The 21,906-nt window shown below is 36.5% G+C and overlaps 1 protein-coding gene across 2 annotated transcripts; it reads right to left on the bottom strand.

Moving 5' to 3' along the window:
- Positions 1 to 140: 140 nt before the first annotated feature.
- Positions 141 to 21,896, bottom strand: LOC108619686 (uncharacterized). Of its 2 annotated transcripts, none has more exons than XM_089475254.1 (7): positions 21,564 to 21,896; positions 3,386 to 3,711; positions 2,876 to 3,333; positions 999 to 2,073; positions 811 to 935; positions 631 to 740; positions 141 to 558 (listed from the first exon to the last, which is right to left on the bottom strand). In XM_089475254.1, the coding sequence occupies exons 2-7, from the start codon at positions 3,674 to 3,676 to the stop codon at positions 500 to 502; spliced, it is 2,118 nt and encodes a 705-aa protein (XP_089331380.1). In that variant the 5' UTR covers positions 3,677 to 3,711; positions 21,564 to 21,896; the 3' UTR covers positions 141 to 499. The 2 variants fall into 2 exon arrangements, with proteins under 2 accessions (XP_089331380.1, XP_089331381.1); XM_089475255.1 differs by lacking the exon at positions 21,564 to 21,896 and adding an exon at positions 20,315 to 21,548.
- Positions 21,897 to 21,906: the final 10 nt, after the last annotated feature.

The following is a 21,906-nucleotide window of genomic DNA, read 5'->3' as shown; positions in this document are numbered from 1 at the left end:
AATTCATATATGTATATATATATATATATATATAATTTTTAGTTGATTTTTTTGTATCCCCATTAAGTTATATTTTTGAAAAACTAATTTAAATTGTATTTAAATTTCACTACTGACACAAAATAGCTACTTCACTCACATTGAATGTTAGATAATACCACTCTAATACAATACACACTATACATATATATATATATATATATAGAAGTGTATGTATATATGGATTTATATATATTTATATATATTCAAACAGTTTTATAACATGCAGAAAATGATGAGGAAATCTTAAAATATTTTCTTCATATTTTTTTTTTTCCTTTCGATTATCTTAAACTAGCCTCACGCTTAACTTAACTGTCTTTTTGTTGAATGTTTTTTTGTTTGTTTGTGTTGTGGGTATATAGACCATAAGTATATTAGCCTATTGAAATTGTGCTTAACACTAAGTTTAGATCAATCTGGGCCGACGTTTGAGATTTTTCAACAGCTTCGTTGGTTTTCATATCTGCGGACGTGTCCAGAGCTCACTGAGATCCTTTTGCCGCAGCTTGCCCAGCTCTGCAAAGGTGGAAAATGTGATAATTAGTAATATATACGATGGTGGATGGATGGATATTTGTATATGCTTACCCAGTGGGGTGGGTAAAACGTTGCTGCTGCGGAAACTCAGATCGAATCGCGGCTGCACCGACAGCTGGCTGCCTGCGGAGGAGGCGACGGAATTGCGGAAAGTGGTGCCGCTGTCGTAATAAGGAAAAAGTAAATATATATATATATAACATATAAATATATATATACAAAATAATATACCTATAGGGATGCTTCAGACAGCCGTAGACCTCGCGATAGCGACCGTAGAGCGTGCCATAGGAGACACCCAAGATGCGAGCCGCCTTCTTCATTTCAAGTCTTTTGTTTTTGATGGCATCAAGTACCTGTAAGAGATGTAAGAGACATTAGATAAGCTCTGCCACTGGACAAGTGTTGGATGTACTCACGCGCTTGGTGAATGGCTCCTCCCAGAACTGTGGACGTCGCCCCTTGGCCAAATAGTCATCCATTTTGATGACATCCTGCCACTGGGTTAGCTCCTCGTTGGTTAGCCGCAGTTCGGCTGCATCGTAATCCTCCAGCTTGACCTCGGCATAGTCGCCGGCATGCTCGACGCCACTTGCAGACGCATTGTTGTTGTTGCTGCTGCTGCTGTTGTTGTTGTTGCCGCTGCCGCTGCCGCCGCCGCCATTGGCTGTGGCAACAGCAACAGCTGCCGCTGCCGCAGCGGCCGCAACTGCGGCGCTGGCCACCGCATTGGGCGCAAAATCGTGGGCCATTAGCATGCCATGATCGTTGATCAAGTACTTGCCACCAAAGCCGCCAGCCGGCAGCAGAGCTGGCGAATCGGCTCGATTTGCCACCAAATGCTCATTCTCGATCTCCTCGACGGGCTTTGGCAATGCGTCGGCGTTGGCGTCGCCGTCAGCAATGACATCGACATCGGCCGCGCTCGCCCGCAGGTCACCCGGCTCGGGTGATGTCAGCTGATCCACTGCCGGCGACTCGCTTGCCGCTGCTGTTGTGCGCTTCTTCTCGGCGGACTTTTCATGTTCGCCGTAAAGCCGACGCGTGGCATGACGCAGCTTGCCATGACGCTCGCGTCGCTCGACGGGCTTCTCCCCCAGCTTCTTGACGGAGCTGGAGAGCGGCGCAGTGGCAGCGGCTCCTGCTGCTGCTGTTGTTGTTGTTGTTGCCTGCATAGTGCTCGCATCGTTGCTCAGCTCCAGCTCTGTCTTTAGCTCCACATCGCTTAGCTTGGGGCTTGACTCTTTGGCCCAATCCTGTGTTGCGTCCAATTCGCGCTCCCCCAACTCCATTTGTGCTGGCGTCGACTGTTGTTGCTGCTGCTGCTGCTGCTGGCGCAGACGCTGGCGCTGCTTGGGCGGGCAGGCAGCAGGCGGCGACGCCAATGCGGCGGAATGTGCTACTGGCAACGTTTCCTCAACAAAGGGACGCGTCGACTCCAAATATGCGCGCTGTGCCGGCTCCAAATTTGCAGCATATTGAGCCAGCTTGCGACTGCAGAGAGGTAAACGAAACGCCGAGAAAATAAAACCAAAATGGGTTACCGAAAATCCCGAAATCAAAGCGCGCAATCAACCAAAAAACTCTCACAAGATTCACTCTCACAAATTTCAAGTATGTAGTTAGATCGGATCATCGGACAATCGGACGAGCACTCAGCTCACATGAACTTTGAGCGCAATATAGATATATGTATGTACATATATATAGAAGTATATGTATGTCTTGCCAGCTGCAGGAGATACATGAACATTCAACTGTAAACAGTCCAACTGGCTGAGCTAACAATCAACAAACACATGTGGAAATAAGCAACTCGAGCAGTCTGCCTTTCGAATTGAAATAACATTGTCTATAATGTATATATTACATAGCTTTATATCTTCTCAGATTATAGCTCAGAGAGTGTCAACTAGTCCTAACAAGAGCTCACACACTGAGTAGTAGATTTTGGGCATGTGTATATATAGATAGATAGATGGATATATAGATAGACAGATAGATAAATATATAGATAGCTAGATAGATAGATAGATGGATAGAGCAATCACATTCAATAGACCCTAGCGACAGCTATGCAGCATACTAACTAGATATGTATATTTATAGGATGTCCTACATTATATATATACTCCTGTTTAAGCTTTAACCTTTAGCCTAATCTGAATATGGTCATTCAGTCAGTTAGACACTCACACATTGCCTATACTCTCTGCCCAAGACTCGTTATATAGGGTTTATATATTCATACAAATTCAGTCAATCAAATCAATCATGCTTGAAGAATGAAGCTTACACATTGAATACATCGTATGTGTCATCCAGCGGAGGACGTCCCCGTTTGCGTTTGGGTCCCAGAAACGGATCCGAGACGGTCGCTGGGCAGTCCAAGCCAGCGCTGGCACTGGGCAGGGGCGTCAAATCGGGCAACCGAGTGCCGGCATTCAGACCCAAGACATTATCCAGACCCGCTGGCGAATGGCGTTCACGTTCACGTTCACGGTCACGTTCACGTTCACGTTCCCTTTCCCGTTCCCGATCGCTGTGTGCGAGCGAGAGCTGCGGTTGTAGATGCGCCGCCTGCTGATTTACCAGATCGTGGCCATAGCTCTCAGCCAGACTGCGTGGAGGCGAATGGAACTCGGCAGCCGGCATCGGAGGTGGCGGCCCATCGTCGTCATCGCGCCAGGTAACCTCGGCGAGGCCCTTGATCTTCAGATCGTCAGCGGTCTTCAGCAGCGAGGGCAAGCTGGCCTGCAAACAGAGAGCTATAGCCATGGCTATATGTGGCTCGAGCGCGACTCACATGCTCCACATTGATCTCGCCCTTGTACATGAACTCGATGAGACACTTGACCTCGGCGAAGGTGACATCCTTCATGATGATGATCGGATCACGTTCGCTGGCATAGTTCGACAGCACCGAGTCGAAGAAGGTGCTGCACGCACAGAGCACCACACGATGGGCCCTTATCAATTGGCCCTCGCAGGCGAGCGTCACATCGCAGAAGCATCCGCGGTCCAGCAGCTGCGAGAACATCGTCTGCAGATTGCTATGATGGTACTTCCAGCGCAGGCAATATTGCTGCGGCAGCATCGTGAACGATTCGAATGGCTCCGTTGCTCAATAATCTAAACAAATGGAAAAACCACAAATCCCATCAGTTTCACATTGCGTATATATATAAAAAAAAAAAAAGAAACATCAATAAACAATCTGAAATTATTTGGAAATGCCGCCAAAGCAATTCGACAACCATAAGAACAACAAGATGATGACGGGCTAAAGAACTTGGCGATTTCCAGTAATTGTTGCTATTTATAGGTCAATAGTTCATTGAAAACAAATAAAGAAAAACTAACGCCAAAAATCATCCATAGTATATAACTGTATCTAAGCATATTAATGTGATATATATGTATATAACATTTACATATATTTATAACTGTATATTTATTTATTTATACTTATATTTATACGGATAGTATTTGTATATATAGCATTTGTATATATAGTATAGCATAGTTATACGGATAGTTCTATAATTTGTTTATATGTATATGTTTATATGTGTATAAGTAAGTAGTTATGTTATAAAAGCGGAGCTATAAATTTGAGGAATTTTAAGCCCTCTTTCACTTTTACAAATTGAACCCTTTTTTTTTTGTGTTTTATTTTGGGAAGGTTCTCAGCATATTTCTTCAAATTTTTTCATAATATTTTTATTGTAGGGGTAAAAAAAAATATATAAAACAAGACTTTGCTTTTGCTGCTGTTATTTCTGTCCAACTTTAAGTGGAAAGCATGCCAACACACACTCTCACACACACACACACAGGAAATAAAGGACACACAGCCAACCGCAAAGTTGAGAGAAAGCCAAAGACTGCTCAACTAAATGATATGCTGTAAATATTATTATTAAATATTATTTTCTATAAAAAATGAAATGTCAAATAAAGAATATAAGAAATAAATTATACAATATAAAGTATAAAATATAAAATATATATTATAAACAATTTTATATAAAATTTAATAGATGAAATATAAAAAAGATATATAAAATATAAAATACAGAACATAAAATATAACATAGGAAAAAATAAAATAGAAAATAGAAAATATAGAGTATAAAATACAGAATTACAGGGTATCTAAAGAACTAGACCCAAATGAGCACAGCCAGCCAGGCCATTAGGACATCCCCTGCGGGTCACAAACACAAAAAAAAAATAGTTCTCAACATTAAAAACAAACAGCAACAAAAACAAAAATTGCGCTTCACTATTTAATTTCGAAAAGAAATTGACGCAAAGAATCGAGTGAAGAAGAAGAAGAAGAACAGATGAAGCAAAGCTGGCACATAAAGGAATTTGTGAAAAGTGCAGCATATAGAAGACAAGAGATATAGACAGATGTATGTATATAAATATATATATATATACATCTATTTTTTTATATACTTATAAATGCGTGTGCTTAAGGAAGAAAATAGAAATAGAAGAAGAAGAAGACAAAAATACCCAATGTCCGGCCACCCACAAGAAGGAAACACATTTGGCCAACTGCTTTTGCAGCAAAGGGTTTTTGATCCCAACACACACACACACACACACACACACACACACACACAAACATACACTTTATATGAGCCGTTACACATTTCAGCTCCTTAAAAAAAGAAATATATATATACATACATATATATGAAGGTATACACGATATATGTATATGTGCATGCATACATATATATATATATGTATATATATATATATAACAAAATAAAAAGAACGCAAAAATTTACAACGAGAGCGCAAAAAGAATGGCATATAAAAAATACATGTTTTATTGTAGTATATTTTTGCCGCCCAAGCACTGCCCCCACAACGAACGTACGGCGCCAAGCCACCTCCAACCCCCGGTCCTTTAAACAACCCCAACCTCAAACGAACCCAACTTGAACTCAAGGCCCCCCCACACACACACACTGAGAGAAAGAGGGAGAGAGAGAAAGCGAATGGCATTGCCTTCTCCACTTCTTTTGGTTTTTCTCATGGAAAATATTTTTCAGTTTTTATCACATTTTTCGTCTTCTTTGGATTTCGCTTTTTTACGTCTCGTTTTTTTATAACATTTTTTTTAGTATTTTCTTCAATTTTTTTTTTTGTATTTTTTTTTTTTTTTTTGTGTTCCTGTTTTCTGTTATTATACTCTAACCATGTGACCATTTTAATTATGTTGAACGTTATGTTTCCCTACCTGTAGGGTATATACACGCTGAAATAGTTGACGGAATAAACTGGCTATTGTCTTTTATAGGAGATGCAGGGAGGCTAAGAGTTCGAGGAAGTGTGATGGATAGAGACGAAGATAGCAAGAGATTGGGAGGAAGATAGAAAGAGAGGGAGATTGTGACGGTGGAGGAGGATATTGAGAGAGTGGGAGAGCGATAGAGATAGAGAGAAAGAGAAAGAGAAAGAGAGAGAGGGCGAGAAAGAGGAAGAGAGAGGGAAGAATAAAGACAGCCACATAGAGAGAGAGGAGAAAAGTTGTACGAGTGAGAAAGAGACAGAGATAGCGAAACATATAGAGTAAGAGAGGGAGAGAGACATCGAAGAAGAGATATCGCAATAGAGAGATCGAGCCAGAGAGATAGTAATAGAGAGAGGAAGAGAGAGAGAGCGAATAGCTAGAATAAATGCACTAAGTAATATAGAACATATTAGCTACGATCTACTTTATTCCGATCCAATCTAGACTAGAAGAGAGTTTAAATTAGGTGAGTGTATTCCAATTGGCGACTTGCTTGGAAAAGCTTTTTCATCCTTTTTTTTGTTTTGTATTTTGTTTTTTTTTTTTCTTTCCTTTTTCCAACTGTAAGGCAAGAAACGTCGTTGGCTTCATGAACGTAAGCGACGGATGGGGAGGATGGGGTAGAAGGGAGAGAGCAGCGCCCACGGAGAGAACGGGAGCAGGAGAGAGGGCGAGAGCGGGACGGTGAGGCAGGGAGAGAGGAGCGCGCTACGGTAGGGCCATGACGCAAAAAGGTTGCGAGCGGAAAATGAAAAAAAAAAAAAGTTAGCAACAACAGCAACAGCAGCAGCAGCAGCGACGTCGACTGCGGCAGCAACAGCAGCAGCAGCAAAAAAAAAAAAAAGAAAGAAAAATAAAAATAAATAAATAAAAACACAAAAAGCGCCAGAGAACATGGCAAAAGCGGAAAAAGCATAACGACCGTTGAGTTCTTTTTTCTTTCTTTTTTTTTTTTTTTTTTGCTTATTTTTATTATTATTATTTTCATTTTCTGTCTTTCTCCGCTCTTTTGTTGCTGCGCTTGTTGTTGTTGTTGCCAGCTTTTTTAAGCTGTAATTTTTTACTTGACGGTTTTTTATGTTTTTTTTGCGCAATTTTATCCTTTTTTTTTAAATATCGATTTTTATGTCAACTTAAATGAAAGGTACACAGTTTCCCATATACATATATACATACATACATACATATATATATATTGAAATATATAAATTTATTTATATGGAATTCTTTATATATGTATGGGTATTTACGTATATGCGAGTGTATACTTCAGTGCTATTAATTTTGATTCAAGCCTTCCCTCCCCCCCCTTTCAGTTCCTGGCTGGACTTTGTTGCATTATTGAAATGTCCACGTCCGAGAGCTGAAGAAAGCAGAGCGAACGAAATCAAAAGCTCCGCTTAAGCAAACAAATGTAAAAAAATAAAAATCTTGCATAAAAGCTTCCCTTTATGATTGAAATGAATTAATTATCAAGGAAAAACGTAAGCTTCATAAAACTAAAGCCGCAGAAAGTAAAGTAAGCAGAATTTCAATCAAATTTATTCACACATCACGATTTGATCGCATCAGAATACAAAAGAATGCTAAGAATTTACATTTTCTTGTCCGCTTGGAGTTTCTCTTCAAAGATTTTGAAAAATCAAAAGCTCAACCGAACCAAAGCTAGTTTTAATTAAAGTTTACTAGTGCATCATAATTGAGAGCTTTTTAAAGCAAGCGATTTGAAAGGCTAATAAAGAAAATAGATATCAAAAAGCTTTTTAGTGTCAGAAATGAATCTACATCATGGCAAATCGTAGGCTGTTCGTTTTGATACACAGTTGCATGAGCTTTCAATCAGGATTGAGTGATACTTATGGCCAGCGATAGACATACTACATACAGTATTGTATAAAATGTAGAACTTGTACATGTAACAGTTACTAGATACATGTGTATTCGAGCGTTACATTATGATTGTTAGAAATAGAGTTAAGTCAATTTGATATACAGGTACACAGGAAATAGTAGATCTATGGATAAGATATATATCTAAGTAGATGATGATATAAATTGATTGCTGGAATCAATTTCAAAACTTTTGAAGCTCCAAGGGTGTATAGGATATGGCGTATCATCCTTATATGCTAATTCTAGAGCTTTACACAGTAGGTGATTGATGAATGGTGATAGCACATATCATATAAATGCATGTGTACCACATATCACTACAATAATATTTACATACTCTTAGTTAGGAATTCAGTCTATTCAGTGTATCTGCATGGCGTGTACATCATGATTGATGACTAATTGATGCACTATTCATATGTAGGCAATCAGTCAATCATTTCCTACTACGTTTGATTAAAGATAGTCATGCCATGATTGATATACATGATATGCATGATTGATAGCTTTCGTTACATCATACTAATCCTATTGATTGAGACGACACACCTGCACAAATTTGCACCGAATGCAGGACAAGTAAATAATAGCCAGCTCATATACATATGTATGCTATATACCCGAACACACACACACACATATATATATGTATGTATGTGTTTGCACATATATTTATATATATGTAAGTGGAATGTAAAAATCCGTTTTTCCCTCTGCCATCGCAATTTTCTTTCTTTTTCCAGATGCTTTTGTAATTTGTATAATTTTTTAACGTCGTCGTCGTCGTCGTCGTTGTTGTTGTTGTTGTCATTTTTGTTGTACGCTGGTTGGCTGTTTTTTTTTTTTTTTTTTCTTTTTTGTTGTATTATTTTGTTGTTGTTTTCATTTACTTTTTTCTTTCCTTCTTTTTTTCGAAACGTTTTTATGCTTTTGTTTCTTTATCATACAAAGCAAAAAACTGTAATATAAATTTATGTGCTAACGTGGAGCAGCAAAAGGGACACATGAAGTGTGGACGGGGGGAGCTCGGAGGGGCCGAAGGTTCGCAGTTGCAGGGGCGCCACAGCGCTACGAAATGACAAAAGTGGAAATGAAAAGCAAAAACAACAAATGAATAAAAAACCAAGCAAAGCGAAAAGTATCTTCAATTTTCAGAATTTTTATGTATAGATAAAATATACGCAACATAGGATGGCTATATAAATACAGATGCATATATGTATACATACATACATATATATCGTATACTTAGATAGCTATTTCCCTCGACTCAGCTGCAACTGAATAAACTACAAAGAATTTACCAAGATTTTTTCCTTTTCAAAGAATAAAATACTCGATAGAACAAAAATAGATAGCCACAATGTTTCTCCTTAAAGACGATGAATTTTAAACTTCCGTTATATTTATATGTAGATAACCATATATATATATATAGATAACCAAAAGACATAGCTTGATGCGATTACTATCAGGGAACTTGAAAAGGCTTAGTCAGCAAAACTATTTTTAAAGGCGATAGAGTGGGTTAAAGGGGAAGAATATACCATAGAGATAGAGAGATAGGGAAAGAGAGAGAAAGAGTTACATGAACATGTAACCGAAAGCAAGACATTTCTCTCTTTCACTCTCCCTCTCTCTCTCTTCTCTCAGTTTTTTGCTTTCTGTCTTTATCTAATTCTTATGCCATCTATCTCAGCCAGTCCCTGCCTCGCCCTATCTCTAATCTTTCCTCCTGGGTATCTCCCTTGGCCTATCTGCTCCTTCGTTTCCTATTTTCCCTTTTCTATCTCTTTAATTTGCCAGCATTCCCCTTTTCAACTCTCTTCCTCCAAACAAACACAAAAAAAAAGAAGCTTTTATAGAGTTTTATTAACGAAATCCAAATAAACCACCCAAAATAATAAATAAGCAGAGAGAAGAAAACAAAAACTCATTTGAAATCGATTCACAGAAATAGAATCCAAATGCTTCGCCTTTGTATACATATTTGGCAAATTGCAGCTAAAATTGTTTTCTTTATTAGTATTTTTTATTTCTTTATTGTCTCATATTGCTAATAGTATAAGCAGACCCGAACCACCCAAAAAAAAAATTATATATATATATGAAAAGAAAACACAAAAAAAAAACTGAAAAAATCCCTACACTCAGTAAATTGCAATCCACGCAGTTCCTAAATGCTTTCAGACCCCGTTTTTTGGGCTTTCAGAATGCAAAACAACCAAATAAAATAAAATACAAATAAATAAATAAATAAGAAAAGACTGTGTGTGTGTGTGTGTGTGCGTGTGCGTGTGTGTGTGGAGGCTGTCAAGAGCTGCCTAGGCCAAGGAACTGCGCACGCAGGCGCAGAGATGCCCAAAGAGTTCTCGACTTCAAATTGAAGTCCAAGATCAAGTCTAGCTAACAACAACAACAGTGACAACAACAGCAACAACTGCAAGTGGGAGCCAACTGCAATAACACATACACTCAGCCAATTAGAGATGAGCGCGTGTCAGTTCGTGTCGTGCCTAAGATACGTTGACTTGAGCAGACCTCTAAATGAAATACTATTGAATTATTTACTGGAATAACTATAGATCTAGTTATTGGATGAGTTTACTAAATGTGTTGCACGTTTGCTTAAAACTAAAAAAAAAAAAAAAACATCTAGAAATTCTATTAAATTCTATTTAGTCTAAACAAGGCTCATTTAATTTGTGTCTTTTAAGAGATTGATCAAGGAATAGAACCAAATAACTCTTAAAAACATGCTCAACATAGGAAACCTTAAGCTCAAATTTGAATTAGAATAACATTGGAATAATATAAGAATATAGGAAATGATTCATTTAAAAATGCAACAATAAAATAATACAGCAATATAATATAATATGTATGTTAGACTATATTAATATCATAATATAAACATGATATTCAACAATTTCAGTTCGAGCTTTTCAACTATGTATGAACACTTGCTCTAAAGATTTTCTTTAGAGATTTTCAGTAATTCAGAATTCAGCTTCAAATATATACATATATAAATTTCTAATTACAATTACATATTAAACTGATCCAAGCTATGCGATGATTGCCTCCAGTTTGATTGTATCATCATTTTATACTAATATCTAATTAAGTAGATATATCTATGACGACGCGAATATCAAGCCAGTGAAATTTTGATTATCAAATAGATCAAATAGAGAATATATATATATTCCTATATATATTTACAGAGTTAAGGAGTCCAGAGCTCTGCCCATCTCTATGGCTTGTCTAGCTGCAACTGCAACATCGTTCGGTGCCAACTGCAGAGCTGTAGAAGCTGCTGCGGCAGAGACAGAGGTAGATACGCATGCCACCTTTTGCTGCAGCGACTTTAAGCAACATCATAAAATGTTTTCAAAAGAACAGCAAGAACAACAACAACAACAACATCAGCAGCAGCAGCAGCAGCAGCAGAAGCAGTGGCGGCGGCAAATGCAACTGCAACAAGCTGCAGCAAAATAACTTTAAAAAAAAAAAAAAAAAAAAAAAAAAAAAACAACAACAACAAAACTAAAAGCAAAAAAAAACCTGGAGCTCAAGCAGCAACTTGCGACTTTACGATGCTCTACAACTATTGTTGTTGGTGCCGCTATTGTTGTTGTTGTTGTCACTCTTTTTTGTTTTGTTGTTGCTGTTGTTCGCCAAGTCCAAGTGCATTCGCCTTCCGCTTTTGCTGTCGTTTTTATTTATTTTTTATTTTTCATTTATTTATCTTTTTTCCATTTTTTTTTTCAAGTCTTTCGAGCTGCTGTGTTGACTTATGCAGCTTCCACTTTGGTATTCTTATTGTCGTTGCTGTTGTTGTTGTTGTTTTGCTGACACAAAATCTAATAATTTCCAGACACACTAGCAACAACAACAACAACAACAACAACAACAGCAGCAACAGCGTCCAGTTTGGCGCACACACAGATGCAGATACAGATACAAATGTATCTGCTACGGCCAGCCTCGATGTAATCTTAGGTAGCTGAACCTGGATCCAAGTCCCCGCTGTCGTCGGCCAGGACAGTAGCGCAAGGGGGTGGCAGTGGGCAGCAGGCAAGCGAGAAAGACTTTGAACAGGACTTGAGATGAATAGAGTAGGACTCTAAAGAACCAGACTTCTTAAGGAACTTAAGCATTGACAAGATTTACGAAATACAAATAACAGCGCATATCCTCTGGAAACATATCAGATTTCTATAATCGACAATACTTTGAGGAGTTGAGAACTTAGAATGAGAATGGTATGAGAGAAGAGAGAAATTGAGAAAGACACAGGAAAGAGAATGATACAGAGAATAAGAATAAGTATGGTAAGAATTGAGAAATAAAGAGAAAGATAATGATAAATAATGTTGTAGAACTACAATTCTGAATGCGAATGAAATAGAGATAGAGATAGAGATAGAGATAGAGATAGAGATAGAAATAGAGATAGAGATAGAGATAGAGATAGAGATAGAGATAGAGATAGAGATAGAGATAGAGATAGAGATAGAGATAGAGATAGAGATAGAGATAGAGATAGAGATAGAGATAGAGATAGAGATAGAGATAGAGATAGAGATAGAGATAGAGATAGAGATAGAGATAGAGATAGAGATAGAGATAGAGATAGAGATAGAGATAGAGATAGAGATAGAGATAGAGATAAAGATATACATAAATAGAGAAGAGAAATGAGAAAGAGATAGAGATATAAATAGATAAGAGAAATGAGAAAGAGATATTGTTTAATTATAATGAATATTCCCATATCTGATATGATCCAGAAGCCTAATTGCTGCTCTATTTCTAGTCAATGCTCAACAAGCTCTAAAAGCATGTCCGATTCTTCCCGAACTGAAGGTATTCAAGAGTTCCATAAGAACAACTCTTACATTTTTGGTCTATTTGGGTTTGAGTATCCATTACCCAATGTATGCAACATAAGAAACACCGAACGAGAAAAGCCTCAAAAAGTGGACTAGTTCTAATCTCAGCCCTAGAAGGAACCTCGTAAATTGCTCGAAAAGCATTGCTGGGCTGAGCGGTTTTTCTATTTTTTTTTTTTCGTTTTTTTTAGTTTTTGTCTATTTCTTTTAGACCCAGGCACTTAAAGGCAACACTTGCAGCGAGCCCAAGGAAACAGAGTAGGAAAAACGTCTAACGTAGCGAGAAAATGAAAAGCTGCATACAGATATCTGCAGGGTGGGGTGGGGCCACGGGGGTAGCCACATGCAGGTGGCAGCCAGGTAGGTAGGCTCTATGGTTGAGCGCAATGAAAAGCGAAAGAGACGCTCGCCAGATACAAATAGGAAAAACTCGCTTCGTTCAGCTGCAGCTAGAGCTCAGCCAAAGGAGAGCTAGGGCGGACGGGGCGGTCTGTTGCTGGGGCTTAGCAGCAAGCTTTATGTGGTCTCCGACTTCGGGAAGCAGCGCGCACATTCATCAAGAAAACTGTCATCGTTTTTTGCCCATCTCAGCGCGCTTGTATATATATATATGTGTGTGTGTGTGTTTGTATCGTGTATCTTGTATCAGTAAGTACGTTAGCCTCGGCCACAGATTCTAACTCATATGAGAGAGGTTTCTCCAAGTTTGTTTTGTTTTGTTTTATTTTATTTTTATTTCTTTTTTCATTTTCATTTTTTTGTATTATTGCCAAGACGCCCCCTAGCAAGTGCCGGCCCGCCCAGTCCTCTCTCCGCCTCCCCCATTTTTTGCCGCCTTCTGGCCTTCATTGTGTGTCTATGTCAATGCTTCGCTTTTTGTTTTTGCGCCTAATATACACTTAATATTATTTTTATATATGTATATACAAAAATCTATCAGGCAAAAAGCGCCAACATAATATAACAATGCCAGCCGGGCCATCTATAACCCAAAAAGCACAAAAAACCAACAACATTAAAACATAAACAAAAACTCTATGGCGGAGCCCGCTGAGCGGGGTCTAGAGGTGAGCCGGCATAGCTACTTGGCGACTTTTTGTTCTGTTCTCTTAGATTTGTTGATGTTTTTGCCAAGACCTGTTCTTGGCTTTTTGCAACTCTTTCTTTGTTTACTTGACGAAACGAAAGAGGAATTCCCTGGACTTTAAACCATATCTGCCAACAGCTAAAAGCTATTTATATCTCTATGAGCTGATAGGCCTAGCTACTCGTAACTATGTGATTCCTAATCTGTATCTCTATCTGTATCTGTATCTGTATCTGTATCTGTATCTGTATCTGTATCTGTATCTGTATCTGTATCTGTATCTGTATCTGTATCTGTATCTGTATCCGTATCTGTGTCTGTATCTGTATCTGTATCTGTATCTGTATCTGTATCTGTATCTGTATCTGTATTTGTATCTGTATCTGTATCTGTATCTGTATCTGTATCTGTATCTGTATCTGTATCTGTATCTGTATCTGTATCTGTATCTGTATCTGTATCTGTATCTGTATCTGTATCTGTATCTGTATCTGTATCTGTATCTGTATCTGTATCTGTATCTGTATCTGTATCTGTATCTGTATCTGTATCTGTATCTGTATCTGTATCTGTATCTGTATCTGTATCTGTATCTGTATCTGTATCTGTATCTGTATCTGTATCTGTATCTGTATCTGTATCTGTATCTGTATCTGTATCTGTATCTGTATCTGTATCTGTATCTGTATCTGTATCTGTATCTGTATCTGTATCTGTATCTGTATCTGTATCTGTATCTGTATCTGTATCTGTATCTGTATCTGTATCTGTATCTGTATCTGTATCTGTATCTGTATCTGTATCTGTATCTGTATCTGTATCTGTATCTGTATCTGTATCTGTATCTGTATCTGTATCTGTATCTGTATCTGTATCTGTATCTGTATCTGTATCTGTATCTGTATCTGTATCTCTATCTCTATTTGTATCTCTATCTCTATCTGTATCTGTATCTGTATCTGTTTGCTTCATTTTCTCTGTCTCCACTTTATCGATCCATTTTATCGATAGCTAGGACAAACGAAAACTGTCTCAGCTGAAATTTGTGTTCATACACCAAAACTTTTGTATAAATTGCGAAAAGTCAAATAAGCAAAATAATATAAAAATAAAAATAACCGAGGCATCAAATCAAGAGCAGAGCCACAAAAAAAAAACACACACACACACACACAAACACACTCACAACTAAATTAGAGTGGACCACAAAAACAAAAGAAACTAAAAAACAAAAAAAAAAACGAAATAAAAAAGCCCCAGTTGCTGTTTCTGATGATGATGATGACGATAATGATGATGGCCGAGCTGCGTTCGAACTGAGAATTTTGCAATTACCCATTGCTGTGTCTCCTTGAAAATGACGATAATTTTTTGTATTTTTTGCCAATTTATATCTTTTTTTTTTTTTTTTTTTTTTTTTGTTGATTTTTTTCTTTGTAATTTATTGCATATTTGTTCACTTTAAAAGAGGGAAAATACAAAAAAACAAGTTCAATTTCAACATCGTCCCGCACCGCAACGATTTCCCCTCCCGCATTTTCCCATTTCCCATCCGATTTTACACCATTTAACAAAAAAGCCAAAATTGAATATTGAGTTGTGTTTCACAGTGTCAACCGATTCAGCTGGCGATTCAAGTGATTTATTCCTTAGGTAATGTGCAGCTCAATGCACACACATACACACACATGCATGTGCACATATGTATATATATATATATATATACTCTCTCTGTCTCTGCCCCCCGCTTTCTGCGCTTTCTTATGTGGGCGTGTGTTACATATGTGTTTATTATATACATATATCTGACTTATATAATATGTAAGTAAAAAAAATATGCAACAACAACAAAGAGAATTTGTCCCCCCCTTTCGAACGGACAACAACAAAAGCATGAAAAATCGGTGAGCAACTGTTTCGCGTGCCGTCCGACTACAATATATCCTCTAAAATCTATGGCGTATATACATAGAAGCTTGTTATGAATAACACTTTCATCATATAATTTTATCGAAACTATCAATTATCGATAATGCTGGGTATATCAATAGTGCAACGTATATTAATGTAAGTTGTTTATTAAAAAATATAATATATAATGCATATATGGATAGCTCGACAGCCCGATAATATATTTATCGATAATATATCATTTAAATATGCACAATATTCAACATATCGATAACATATATAGTATATTATTAAAATATGCTTTATTCAAGGAATATTGATAGTGTTTATAGCATTAGATGTAATCCTATAACGTGTTACACATATTTCGATAACATCATACATGAACAATTTCTATTGCACAGTGCATTAGATTGATCATTGCATATTCACAGCATATGGTATAAGAGTAAGACGTTCATCATCCTAACCGATGAGACACCTCACAGATGCATCAACATTAAATGCTTTCGATCACAAGACATTATTCAGTCTATTAAGCAAATTGTGTATGACACACTTTGCTGACTGACTACAGGGTATACAGATAACAAGCAGTGTGCTCAGCGCTGACTCCAGCTCTCTCTCTTTCTCTCTCACTTCCTCTCCCTCTCTCTGTCACTCTCTTTGTCTCTCTCACTCTCTCTCTCTCTCTCTCTCTCTCTCTCTGTCCCGCTCTGACCACTTGTTATTTTGTTCGGTGCAAAGTATAAATGAAGTTTTTGCTGTTGTTCCCATTTCTGCGATTTCTTCTTCTGCCCTCCTCCCATTGCATGCCTTGATGTAAAGTTCAGTTTCAGTTTCGCTTTTTTTCTTATTTTATTTCCATTTTTTTCGTTTCCTTCTCAGCTTTTTTTTTTTTTTTTTTTTTTGTTGCAACTTTTTTCTGTGCTTCTTTTTCATTTTGTGCTCATAGTTTTCTGTCCGCGCCAAAAAGGCAAAAACCGAGCAACAGTAAAACGAAATTTTTTTTAAATGTTTTTTTATACCGTTTTTTCTACTTTTTTGCCTTGACGTTGGGACGTTGGGACATTGTTGAGGGGGAGGAGGGGCTTGGAGCATAAGAGGCAAAGGACTAAGAGCTGCAACGCAAACGGTCAGGTTCGTTGTGTTTGTGTGTGTGTGTCTGTGTGTGCTTGCAAGAAGGCGTGGCAAGGCACTGTGAAGAGGGGCGCTGTGGATAGGATAGGAGGTAAATAAATTAAATGCTTTTTGCTCAACTTTATTTTCCAAGCGATGTTTGCCTTGTTTTTAATATTTTCTTTGCCAGCTTTATATTAACCATATGTATATACAAAGATATATGTAGGTACATAAATATGTATGGTATTTGTTGGTATATAGTTTTTGTATCCATATACTCTATGCATATGTTTGTGCTCAACCCACTACTAGCTATGTATGTAGGTATATGTATATATCAGATAATTAAACCAAGTTGGTTTTATTTTGATTCATTTCTAACGGGACTCGAACTTCAAATATTATTTGAACTAGCTGTGAACTAGTGAACCGATTTGGACCACTTAGAAATTTGCCTCTGTACTAGTTTGGAACTTGTGAACCAATTTGAGGCATGTGGCTTTGTAATTAGTAGTATCAGGAGCTTTGTGTTACCTGATTCAGAGTCTTAAGAAATTCCCTGAAGAAAATTCTGAACTAATATGTTTTTTTTTTTGAGACAGTTTAAGTACCTTACCTTATACAAGTTTATCCAATTGATAATGGTACTAATATTAACTGTATCTACATATATGTGCATTTTTATGACCCATTTATCAGATTACAAAAATACAATTTTAATCAATTCAAAAGAAAATTGAATTGCATTACAAAAAGCATAAATTCAATTTGTGGATACAAATAAATTTATTGTTTCTCGATATTGAAATTCATAATTAAATAAAAAAGTAATCAAATGGAACCAAAATAACGCTTCGTATCGGAAATGCATTTATAAAAATATATACATTTGTACATAAATATAAATTATATAAACAAAAACACCTCCTTCATGAGGTGCCAGAAATAAAAACACGTATAAATTTAAAGAAAAACCATAAAAATAATAAAAAAACAAAAAACAAAAAATTGAAAGCAAATATATACATATATATGTATATATGTATAGTTAAATATATATTGAAAAACAATAAAAACTGTGCAATGGCTTCAAAGTGATTGACTGGATAATACCCTATACACAACTTTAAATTCTAAAGATGAAAATAGAAATAAAAATAAATAATTAAAAAACAATTAAAAGCTGTCACAAATAATGTATGTCATACTAATATAGTGCAAATGTATTGGTATAATACATAGACGTTCAGATATGTAACTTAATATTGCAATTGGCAGAATTCGATTTTTCAAATTTCATTATTGAGTTGACATTCCTCTGGAGTAGCTCATAATCTTACCACTGCATACACCCCGACATCTGCTGCTTTTATATGTACAGGGAGTACAAAAACAGTATTCGACCGCAAAAGGTTCTCTGATTCATAACTACGAATCACTCTCGTTTATACCTTTATTTTATTTTCTCGCTTTTGATATAATTTTTATTTCATTTTCACTCAAATTCAACCAAATATAGATATATATAAGAATATGTACACATACATAGGTAATATATTTAATACACACACACACACACACGCACGCACACTCAAGATATCTGCCTAATATATATCGTTTTTTCTTCTTTCTATACTTTCAGATAGACCATCTTTAAGAGGCGCCCTCTGTCGGCTGATAGCAGTGGCGAATTGCTTGGGCTTGGAGTGAGGGGACGGTGGAGGTAGAGCGGCTCTGTGAGTGAGTGGGTGGGCGCAGAGGTCGGGCGGTGGGTGTGCGAGCAGAGTTGGCCGTTCGCAGCGTATGTTTTTTGCTGTTGTGCCGCAGTTTCATTTCTTTTGATTTTCTTTATTTCTTTTTGCTTCCATTCGATTTCTATTGTTTGGTTCGCTTCTATTCAACGGATATGCTCGTACATGCTTTTTATCTGTGAAGGCGCAGAGACTTTGATTTTAGCTTTTGCTCCACTACCATTCATTCTTTCGTTTCTTCTACTTCTGTCATTTTCTCCCTCTCTCTCTGTGTCTTTCTTTTTTGAGTTGCTTAGTTTTTGTTGTTTTTTTTTTTTACACGCTTTAATACCCTGTTCATGATAATTACAATTGCTTACATACACATATATTCTTTTTTTTTAAGCTTTAAACTAGGAACTAGTTCTATTGTATTAAACCGTATCCTGGTTAATAATTTGAGTTGTGAACCAAATATAAAACTATTTTAAATAGGTTTTTTCAAAATGTTAAGAAAACTGTAGCTCAAAATGTACGACGCTAGTAAAAAAAAACCCCAAGCTTTTAACTCCAGCAAGCTAGGGAACCTACTAGTCGCTCCTACTTTATTTCCAGCTTATGTTTGTTTTTTTCTTTTTTTTTTCCTTGAGTTATCAGCAAAAAAAATTTTGCCTAACATGTTTCTTTTTTTTATTATTGTTTTCTTTTTACTCGAGTTCACATAAATCGTATTGTATATAGATATACAAATATATAAATATATACATATATATATTTTTGTAATATATACATTTATTGTTATATGCGATTCGTTCGCATTTGCTTTGCTGTTGACTATTTTTTCTTTCAGCTTTTTCTTCTTTCCCCACCATTTTGTTGTCCCCACTTACAGCTTTTTTTTTTTTTTTTTTTTTTTTTTTTTTTTTTTTTTTTAATTATAAATAAGTGCTGATATCAGCGAAGCGAAGAGAGGGAGACAGAGGGAGTGAGAGAGAGAGCGTCAGAGTTTGAAAAAAATTGGTATAGAAGAAAATAAATAAATATAAAATGCTTATATACAATAAAAAAATAATAATAACAAAAAACAAATACGACTCTGATACGCAGCAAAATTATTGCGAAAATCCCAAAAAAAAAAATTAAAGAAGCAAAAAACCATTCGGGGGAATCTACACTTTTTTGTATTTATTTATACATACATAAACATGTATGTATGTATAAACATGTATAGAATTGAATCTCTGGCGATTACGTGGATCATAAATTTGATAACTTTAACAAATGCGACATCCAAGACTCTATGTTTACATATAACTGAGATTGATTGCAAATAAACAGAACAGAATTCTAAACTGGCATTGCAACAAGAACAAGCAACAACAGCTTTCAATTACCCCGCTAAGAAACAATATACATGTTTCATATTTTCATTTCTCAACCGTACCAAAAACCTAAACAAGTTATTTTCCTCTCCTTTTTCTTCACACATAGCCGATAGGCTAACGCAGGTGTGTGTGTTTGTATTTATCAAAGGTGTATATTGTTGATTGCTTATTTATGAATAATGCGGCTTAGTGTGCGCTTAAACACTTGTTGGTGTCTGCGTTAACAAATGTGTCCAAAGTTTAGCCAAATTTGGCAAAAGCACCAACAACAAACACTTGTCCCTGACCATGGACGTTTGTTGTTATTGTGCCTGAACCAACTGTAACTCCGTCTGCCCTCTCTCACGAGCTCGCTCTCTCGCTATCTCTCCCTTTTATACATACATACGTACTTTGCCTAACGGCGTTTTGTTGTTGCCATTTGAGCTTTGGGTGAACTTGAAATTTGGAGAGTCAACAGCATGTAATTGAAATGTGTGTGCACACACACACACACACACACATACGCAACTAAAAACTCTCCCACACACATGCAGAGAGAGCGGCTTGCACTCGAAATTGCGTTCGCGGCGACGTCAATGCGGACACTGGGACGCCGCGCATACGAATGTCGTTATGAAAACAAAAAAAACTAATAAAGCAGCGGACAAAAACAAACAGGCAACTGACAACAGCATCGGCACTAGCAGAGGTAGCAGCAGCGATTGGTTGTACGCTGGCAGCGCAGCTGCGGCAATTTGCAATTTTAATTTTGCGTGCCGTTTTTTTATTTTAATTTAATTTTTGTTTTGTTTTCATCTTTTTTGTTTTGTATAATTAAAGTTAAAGTTGTAACATAAAAACAAGAAACACAAACAGCAATGGCACACAAAAAAAAGTCAATTGCAAATGGCTTGGCTCATTTTGCGGGCATATTTATTATGGTTTTATTATTTTTTGTTTTTTAAATAATTTTTTCTTTCTTTCGTTTGTTTGCGCGCACTGCTAAGGCGGAAATTGCTTTTTGTCTCTTTCGCGCGCGCGGCTTTTTATAATTGACAACAACAAAATACATGGCGCAAAAAAATTAATTACCAACAGCAAAAACAAAACAGAAAAACAAAAACAAAACGACAGCTACAACAAAAACAAATAATGCAAACACAATTTTTAATCATTTCGTATGAAACTCACTTCAAAATAAAAGCTTGCCTATAAATAGTTATAACTATTATATACAAACATATGCATATGTATATGTATATACTTATGTTCATTCATTTATGTTCATTTTTTTCTTAATTATTATATAAATAATTTCAATTTCAATTTAAATAAAAAACAGCTACAACAACAACGTGCAGCTGGCAAAGTCAACAAACCCGGAAATTTGCCAAGCGAGCAGAACAACGGAATTTTATCGTAATAATTTTTATTTATTTCTCTCTTTTTTTTTTTTTTTGTACAATAACAAATATTTAAAAACAAAACAGCAATCGAGCAAAACCGCAACAAAAAAGTTATTTTCTTTCTTTCAGCTAAAAATAACATTTGCAGTTCTGCTTTTGTTGTAGTTCTTGTTGTTGTTATCGCTGATTTCGCTTTGCTTCAACAAATAAATAATAATAATAATATAAACAGTTGTTTTCTCGGGTTTCTCACCTTTTCCTTATGTTTTTTAATTATTGTGATTCAAGCTGCTTCTATTTAAAAACGCGCTAAAAATTCATTCATACATTTTTATTCGCCAAACACTTTTATCTGCTTTCAAACAACAACAAAAAAACTTAACCAAAAAAAAAAATTCCAGAATTCATATAAAAAAGCAAAATTGTTTGCAACGCGCGCTCTTTTGTTTTTTCTGCCTTTGCACTGTAACGGTTAATGACGTATACTATTGGCTTGCTTTCGCCTGTTTTATTCCGTTGCGCTGACCAACCAACCAAGCGACCAACCGACCGGCTTAACTGTTCAAAGTCAACTGACCAGTGTTGGCAGCGAGATC

The sequence above is a fragment of the Drosophila arizonae genome, chromosome X (assembly GCF_054131065.1).
Source record: "Drosophila arizonae isolate 15081-1271.41 chromosome X, UAZ_ARI_1.0, whole genome shotgun sequence".
Taxonomy (NCBI): Eukaryota; Metazoa; Arthropoda; class Insecta; order Diptera; family Drosophilidae; genus Drosophila; species Drosophila arizonae.
The sequence above is the reverse complement of the archived record's forward strand: the minus strand, read 5'-3'. Positions and strand labels throughout refer to the sequence as shown.